At 38.7% G+C, this 9,238-nt stretch overlaps 1 protein-coding gene across 1 annotated transcript; it reads right to left on the minus strand.

Annotated features, from left to right (window-relative positions):
• Window positions 1-1,899: 1,899 nt before the first annotated feature.
• On the minus strand, window positions 1,900-4,837 carry LOC122304777 (cation/H(+) antiporter 15-like). The gene is made up of 4 exons (XM_043117059.1): window positions 4,619-4,837; window positions 3,543-4,514; window positions 2,083-3,363; window positions 1,900-1,923 (listed from the first exon to the last, which is right to left on the minus strand). The coding sequence occupies exons 1-4, from the start codon at window positions 4,835-4,837 to the stop codon at window positions 1,900-1,902; spliced, it is 2,496 nt and encodes an 831-aa protein (XP_042972993.1).
• Window positions 4,838-9,238: the final 4,401 nt, after the last annotated feature.

The raw sequence follows: 9,238 nt of genomic DNA on the forward strand, positions 1-9,238 counted from the left end.
GTCCACAAGAAAAGCGGCTGAGGGCGAACATGAGATTGAAGAAACTACAACAGAAAGTGAAGGAACAACAAGAGAAAGTGGGAGAGAAGGTATGTGAATGCTTGAGTATGTAATAATATAGCACTACTTATCTGTATAAGATGTTATGGAAGAGTAAGATGAACTTGATTTTTGCATTAAATTTTAAAATTGGTTGTACAAGTACCAGGAACATGTGATGACGTTTTAACTTGGTGACTTGTGTTTTATTTCATAGATTTCCTTGAAATATATCTTTACCTCCAATAACATTATTTACGTTATACCCCTGTGAGACAGTATTTTATTTATTGCAAATCTTTTTCTAATCTTTTCTAGGCTTAACGATTACATAACAATTTCAAAAAACTATTGGATAAATGTGAAGAACTACCCATGAAAGAAATGGTCCTACCGTTAATGACAAACACAATGTGAAGAAGAATTATCCATGAAAAACTTTCATGTGATTTGATTTGTATTTTTTTATTATATGAATAATTATCCATTATATCATATTTATTATTAATTTATATATTATATATATTTTTTATTTTGGTATAAAATATTATTAGTGCGCTTTGAACGTCATTAATTAATGCAATGAACCGGAAACTTATTTGTAGCAGAGTTTAAATTAATGCTGTTAATTTAAAAAATGTGTTGGCAACAAATTAGTGGTGGTGTTTACATTACGTTGTTAATTTATGGAATGTGAAAAACACAAACTCTTGGTGTTGTTTAGATAAACGCTATTAAGAAATTTACCAAAGTATTATTAGTAGCATTTAAATAAATGACGCCAAATTATATGATGAGCCGGCAACTTACTAGTGGCAGCGTTTAGATAACTGCCATTAAATTAGATCATTGGTAGTGTTTAGATAAACGCCATTAAATTATTCAATGTGCCGCCACCAACATACTATTAGTGACATTTAAATAAATGTCGCCAATTTATATGATGCATTGGCAAATTACTAGTAGCGGCATTTATCGTAATGTTGCTATTTTAAAAATTGGTGGCAGTCAGATAAATGTAGTTAATAAATCCAATGTGCCATCGCCAGCGCATTATTAGTGACATTTAAATAAATACCGCTAATTTATATGATGCATCGGTAATGTAGTAGTAGTGGTGTTTATGATAACGACGCTAGTATATGTCAGGAGATGGCAATGATAAAATGACGGCGTCTTGAGAAACGCTGTTAATGTAGGTACTGTGGTGGTGTTTCAATAAATGTTGCTAAATTGTATACAAATGCCACTAATGAGATTTATAAATACTGGCATTTGCACAAAAGTCGGAACATGAAAATAGCCACCCTCCATTACTACGGATGGTTAAGCCGGTAGAAAAATGTTACAAATTAATTAGCGGCATTTTTTTGAACAATATCGATGCATAACCAATGCTGGCAATTTTATCTTTTATTTTTTTGCAGTGAATCGAATCAAAACGGAAATGGGAAATTAAAAACTTGTGGTCAAGTGGATCGAGGGTCAAAACAATGGAGAGAATTATGAGTACTTATCATTCAGTGAATTGTGGTCCAAAATAAGAACAACATATTGTGATCAGGCTGATCATATGTCAGCCTCTTATTGGAGGGTGTGTACGTGAACGTTTTCTATTTTTTTAGATGTAATTACTTTTTTTAATATTTATGGAATGTGATTGTGCGTATTTAGAGAAGAACGTGATTGAAATTAAATTCTTTGAAGAAGAGACTAGGAATTATCCTTAATGAAAACTTTAAAAAAGCATGCAAGTTATACGTACTTTACTGCATAAATTGAGATCATGACCTCCTAATTAATTATTAGTTGTTTTGAGTTTTGACGTGGTTGGTTAATATAATTAAAAAGATGCATCCATCAAAACTGAAAATCACGATCTTCCTGATCATTATAAACCGATCGTCTTATACATATACATGAATCATGATATTAATTAAGCAAATCAGGGGTGCACGACCATAATCATCATCATCATCAACGTAATCAGTTCCTATTCTTTTGAGGTAAGTGGCATGACATCTCCGTGAGACACCCACTCACCTTATTGCTGCGTCCAGCTTCATGATCAGTACTCCCCCCATCCATTTCATATATAACTTCATCCCCATAACTACTACTCGCATGTTGCTTAATTATTAGCACCGATGCGTTGGATGCAAAGCTGGAAGACACCAACGTGTCCCCCAGAGCCCCAAGCTCTGGGCAATCACTCCATTCTGTCAAACCAGATGTCAATGGCGACACCATTCCTTCTCCCCTTCCTACTATATACAGATCATACTCATCTTTCATTGTGCTCAAAGCTTTCAAAGTTTCCTCCCCATTGTTCACCATCTTTTCCATGTATGAAACTGAAGGGTTGCACGTCGAAACTCGCCTGACATGTGCTAGATATTCCTCGTCCAGTTGCTTCTCCCGATTATCATTGTGGTCGTTTATATCTCCTAAAATCCCTTCTTTGTCATCGTAGTGATCATCTCCTTGGTGGTTTTGATCTCTTCGGTTCAAGCTATCCTCAGCTGAAACAAACCGCACCACGTCTAGGCTCACTCCTGGGTGCCCAGACATCCTCCACGCATAAGCCAATGCCTCCCGGTCATCGGGGCCGCCGATGTAGAGCATTGCGAAGCGTTGTCCTTGGCAACTATGTTCGAACTCCCTACGCGTCAAGGACACACTACTCAAACCGCGATCGACAAAAATACCCACTGAACATGGCGCATTGGTTAGCACGTTTTGGTTGATCCCTCGGAGAGCAGGGTTGGTATCTTCCCATTCGCCATCGATGGTGGATTGTTTGTGAAATGGGATTAGTATGAGGATCACGTTCTTGTCCTCAGCTAGGTTGCAAATGTCCTCGTGCATGGAGTCGTAAGCAGAAACGGCGGTGAGTGGTTTGACAGAGATGCCATTGCTTCGGCTCTCCAAGCTCTCAAAAGCACCCAAAACATCTGACTGTGCTCTTGCGCGCCCAACACCAACTTTCTCTTGAGAAGACTTCGTGCATGTGTCGTGGACAATGAGCATGGCGGATGCACGACCAGTGAGTTCGACAAGGTGAACGGCAAAGACACAAATGGGGGATAGTTCGGTGGGATTCGAAGCTTGGATGAGGTTGATGATGCTGGAGACATTAGGCATGGCATGAACGCCGACAAGGATCCGAAACTCGCTGTCTGGCTTTGCGCTTTGGATGGTCCGGGCCCCGGATTGCCCTGAACGCCATGTTTGCCTATAAGAGCTTGCCAGGATAGGCCCTATCACAAACGTCATCAACCAACACGCAACCACCATTACTGAAAATGTTTGGTTGTCCAGAGCCTGCAACATCGATTTCATTTTACAACAAACTTGTAAGCATAATATAATAGATGATATAATGGTAATTTAGAAAAAAATAAAGTCTAGAGAGAGAGAGAGAAGAAGAAGAAGAAGAAGAAGAAGAAGAAGAAGAAGAAGAAAGAAGAAGAAAGAAGAAGAAACCTTTCATGATTGAGTACCTTTCGATCGCGTCCGGCGCTAAGGATAATTAACGATAATAAGCCTTTGGTGTTCATAAGTAGTCCAAGGGCCAGACCTTCTAGCGGTGGCATTTTATAGAATAAAGAGACAAGCCAAGTGCTGAGAATTTTGGGGACACAAGCTAAAACCATAATCGTCAACACGTTCGTCCAAGTTGTGCCATAGGCCAGTGCTGCAACATTAACTCTGATCCCAATAACTAAGAAGAAGAGGGGCAACATGGTTCCTGACACGAAGTCTTCAACCTTCTCCATAAGTGTATCTTTAAGTTCCCCTTTTGGCATAATAACTCCGAACATGAAAGCCCCAGCAATGGAGTGCGCGCCGCACGCATCGGCAATGAACCCAAAGAGGATAACTCCGAGTAGAATAAAGCCAATATGGTACTCCTCATATTCATCTTCTTTTGTTATGCGGCACATGATCCATTTCAAAGCTGGACGAACTGCAAACACGCAGAATAGCGTGAAGGCAAGGGTGGAAGCGACCGAAATATACACCCCCATTTCGAGGAACGCCACCGCCACAACTAGAAAAACCCAACAGCAGAAGTCGTTGATAAGGGCGGAGGTCAAGGCCGTCTGTCCCATCTCCAAGCGGAGAAGCTTTGCGTCTGCGAGGATTCGTGCAAGGTCCGGAAAATTGGTGCAGGCGAGACCAATGGCCCAGAAAATGGCGCCCCCCGGGTAGGATGGCTTTGAGTTGAGTTGGTAAAATAAGCCGAACCCAGCAGACATTGCGACAATAATACCAGCAAGGGCCACGCTGTATGCCTTTTTCCCAGCATGAAGAATTAGGGATATATCAGTCTCAAGACCGACCAGGAACATGTAGTAAACCAGGCTCAAATTCGCAACCGTCTCTAATGTCCAAAGGCTCTTGATAGGAAGCACAAAGTTTCGAAAGACTTCAATGTGGCCAAGTCCAGAATGGCCCATTATTATACCTCCCTGCACGTATAGCCAGTACAGGGAAAAAAGAGGTCAAACTTTATTTGTTAGAAGATATTTTAGAAGAATGTTTTGATAGATTGACGAATGTAATATATACTCACAAGGATCTCAGCGGTTATACGAGGTTGTCCCAAAGGCTTCAGGAGGAGAACTGCAATGCGATTGATCAGAATAATGAAGGCCAGTTGGGCGACAAAGATTGGGAGAGAAGATGTCAAGGCGTTTTCAGCTCGCCATAGGCCGTTGCTATGGATTATGCTTTTATTATAGCAAAATTCAAAGTTACCCACTGGGTTGAGTTGGTTGTCTATGATTGACATCTTTTTAATTAATTGATTAATGATCTATACAAACAAATACCGTATATATAACGAACCAGCCCACCCACCCTTGTCAACAATCCTGATTCTTGTGCGAGTAAGAGAACAAGATTGTTAACAAATTCATAATAGACGCTCTCTGTTTCCTAAATGAAATAATACAGAGAAGTTGAAAGAAGTGCAGAGAAAGACAGAAGAAGAAGAAGAAGAAGAAGAAGGTGTAAAATTTGCACAAAGTTCAATAGGCAGGCCTTTCAACTTCAGAAGTGAGCACCTCCAGGCCTAAAGAGCATCGATGAACATTCCCTGGAATTTGGTGGAATGGAAAGTGGTCAGATATGGCTCGTTCAAAGTGAATTATATATGTTAGAACATAACCCCGTACTTTCTGCTCTAGCCCTTGCAAGCTACGACCTTATTGATCTAGCTTCAACCAGTTTGTTCAGAACAATACCAGAGTTACTAATATATATGCAATATGCATCGATACTCCTACAATAAAGTTCTAACAAAATTCACAGGTTGTTTGTACTGTTTTCGAGCTATCATTAATGGGAGGTTAAGGATCATAGATCATAATAGAATTTTCTTTAGGATAAATCGAGGACTTTTCTGTTTATTTTCTACTCGGTTTTACCAAACAACTGATCTAGTCTGGTTCGACCTCTGTATATATAATTGGTTGCGTTAAGCATGCGTGCAGTTGGAATAACTGTGTACGTGGACGCTGATCTTAATTTTCTTCTCGATGCATGCAACTCCTAACTCGCTAGATCTCGGCCATTATTTGACGTTGTTCTGTTTTTACAGGACTGTTGACAAACCACTTTTTCTATATTAGGATCGATGCTGACTAGGTCGCACTAATCATGTACGTATCGTGAGCTAGACGTGTCTGGTACTTAAGGCTAAGACCGATTCTTGCTCCAAAAATAAATTGATCAAAATATTAATATTGTTGTATGACATGTTATGTAACATTTATATAAATATCCATCAAGATTTATCCAATAGCTAGCTAGGATCATGAAACGTCTAGAATCATATTATTTGCACAAAAAGGTGACATATATAGACGAAATTCCATTTTTTTTTTTTATAGAAAAACAAAATTTTTTTCTAATATATATTAAAAATTTTAAAATTATTCGCACATTATAATAAACAAAATTAGCTAGAGCCATCCTTAATATTTGTGACGATTTAGATTGCTGCAATTGATCATTTCCAACGATTTATATTTTAGTAGAGAGAACCATTTATAATGATTTTTTTACAATTTGCAGCAGAAAAAAATCGCTGCAAATAGTCATTTTTTTAACAATTTTTTCCCTATTGCTGCAAGGAACAAAAGTGGCTGGATAATAGCGACAAACGTGCAACGAGTTTAAAATCGCTGAAAACGATGAAAAACAGCGATTTTATAGAGATTTATATCAACTAGTGTGGGAATTTGATCGGTTGATGATTTTTTTTCTTTGATATCTCAGTGGGTCCTTCAAAAACTCTAGCAAAGTATGTGAATGATAGATTGGTAAGCGAATGCAGGAACAGAGAGAAGCTGAATATGGATGAGATCCTCCATAAATACGAGCTATTATGTTACAGAATGGGGGTACAAAATATATATGCATCCTCGATCTGTCCCTTTTATAATTCACTACATTCTTTCACATTTTTTTACTTTTTTGTTTTTTTCCTTTAAAATAGTTTGCTTTTTTTTTTTTTTTTTAATTAATCATGGAAAGAGTTTGCCGTCTATATTAGAAATCACGAGTTATATATAATGATCTTCATTTATCTAAGCTCATGAATAGACCATGTTTACATGATACCACTCAATTATCAACTGTCACCTTATATATCGCTGTCCCCCAGTCTTCCTGCACTTCCATGTATAGATCTTGGTATATTGGATCAAATCTGCTATTATTATTTTGAATGAATTTAATATAAAGCGTATAATGTCCCTATTTATGAAGAAATTAAATGGAGATACAACAAAATAATCTTTAGATAATTCTAGAGTTCAAATATTTTGATAACACTATTGTTAGGAACGTGTTCCATGGTACACCAAAGCTCTCCACGTTCAACAAATAAAGATAGCAGCTCAGGGTGCCTGATGCACCTCTCATGCCTAAGTCAGTGATATGTAGAAAGAGTTATCACCCAAAACTTTGAGAATCTATCCCCTTTTTTCCTTCTTATCATGTATATATAGCCATGGTAGATTACTGATAAATACCGGCAATAGGTTTGACCCTTTATTTGTTCTTATCAACTTGTATCTTTTATATTATAGTCATCTTATCTGGAGATATTGTGTTTATCCCAATTGTTTGGTTTGATCGTCCTACCCATCATACTAGGTGGTTAGAAATAGAGTCGTATTGGTCCTGTAGACCTAGACGACTACTTCATTCTACCCTTGGTCTCGTATCAGTTGGGCCTCTATACCAACCACCAGTTGGGCCTCTAGACTACACCCGTTCCCTACTAAGGACTATAAAGACTCTCAAGTTATCCACCTAATTTCTTTCACGTAGCCATAAGGGGAGTTATGGGTAGTGATAGAGTTATCACTCTATTACAACTTATTTATTATTCATGTGTATTTCAAATATTTTTATTTTTATTTTATTTTCTTTTAAGTATTTTTTTAACATCCTAAATCATTAAAAAAATTTTTAAAAAAAATATAATTTTATTAATACTGACTTTCTTAATCATTAAGTAAAATAAAAAATTAAAAAAAAAATCAAATACAAAAAGAGTTGTAGATAAGTTGTAGTTGAGTAGTAATAATATCATTTTCCGGGAACTATATATCATGATTGGCGGCACTACCCCACTTGTCGGTTGACCTTCCTGTATCTTGGGCTATAATGTCACTGCTAGTCTGTTACAACCACCCCCCATCTAGATGTGTGACTGTCCACATTTCATCCGTTTCATGGTGTAAACGTGGTGGTTATTAAATGGGTAAGGACTAACGCCCCCTTTGGCCAGAATCTAGCAAACACCCAGCTTGCAGCTTGATGATTCATTTCTCGAGGACCTTGGACATTTCAAAAGTCACCTACTTTCATGACACGTGTCTCCAAGATTCAGCAAATACTCCTTTCCTGTCGCTTTGTTACTCCTTCATAATCACCTTTTTACTCTTCTCCCCTCTTCTTCCTTCTTCTTTTACATTTGCATACTTCTCTCTTCATGTTTTTCCTAAAATCTCGAATTCTTCTTTGTCCTTGCTTCAAAACCCTTGCTCCCTTTGATTCATAATGGCCCAACAAGGGTCTTCCTGACCCACTATTTGTGGTTCCCCCAATTCTGCTCTAGAATCCTTTGCTTAGAGGGATGTTCCTTGCTTCGAGGGTGTCGACTGGCGCTCTATTCTCATTTTCAGAGACATCACTAAGTTGAGGAGCTCTTATGGAATTCCAGACTCCATGGTTCTCGAGCTTCCTCACTAGGGTGTCGTCAATGTGGAAGGTTTTGCAGAGAAAGTGGCCTTGCTAGTTTATGCTTTCGTCCATGGCCTAAGACTCTCCTTTTGTCACTTGGTGCGCAACATTCTTGATTTCTTGAAGTTGGTGCCCACCCAACTTCATTTCCATGCTTGGAGGGTCATTTTTTGTAGTTGCATCGTTAGGTGGATGGTTTTGGAGCCTATTCGAGAGGACTACCCAGATTTAACTGACTGAGAGTTCTTTATGGTTTATTCGATTAGGGGCTCTGCTAGAAATATCTGCAGCTTTCAAAAGCAAACAGGATCCATTCTATAGGGATGTACATTTGTTTCCTTGAGTTCTAAAATGACAGGAATCCAAGTCTAGTTGACGAACTATGGCCTATATGGCAAGATCATTGGTAACAACATTGTCCTCCTTGAACCATTGGTGCGATAGAGGATGATTTCCATCCATGTTGTTGTGCTTGACCACCCTGGTTACAACGCTATTAACTCCAATGTCATGTTTACTTCTGCATGTTATAAGCTCTATTCATCCCATGCCTCCACTCCCAAGTCAAGAAGAATTGGGGGGTGGGGGTTTTGGTTTGTTCTAAGCCTAGTCTTTAATGGTGCAAACGTTGAATCCCCTTTACTTTAGCTCCTGTACAGAACATTCCTAGGCTAGGGCCTGTTCACCTTGCACTTCCCCTTTTTCAACCTTTGTCGGGAACTTCATCTTGAGGTGGTGGGTAGAAGTAATAGCCTTGAGGCTATTTAGGGTCGGCGGCCCTAATATGACATTGTAAGATGAGGGGGCCTTGACCACCAAACAGTCGATCATCTTGTTGGTCGTCCATGTCCCTTTTCCTGTCGTGACAGGCATGGTTATGACACCCACTGGCTGAATTGTGTCACTGGCGAATCCTTTCAAAGGGGTGGGTGAA

This window comes from Carya illinoinensis, chromosome 1, assembly GCF_018687715.1.
Source record: "Carya illinoinensis cultivar Pawnee chromosome 1, C.illinoinensisPawnee_v1, whole genome shotgun sequence".
NCBI lineage: Eukaryota > Viridiplantae > Streptophyta > Magnoliopsida > Fagales > Juglandaceae > Carya > Carya illinoinensis.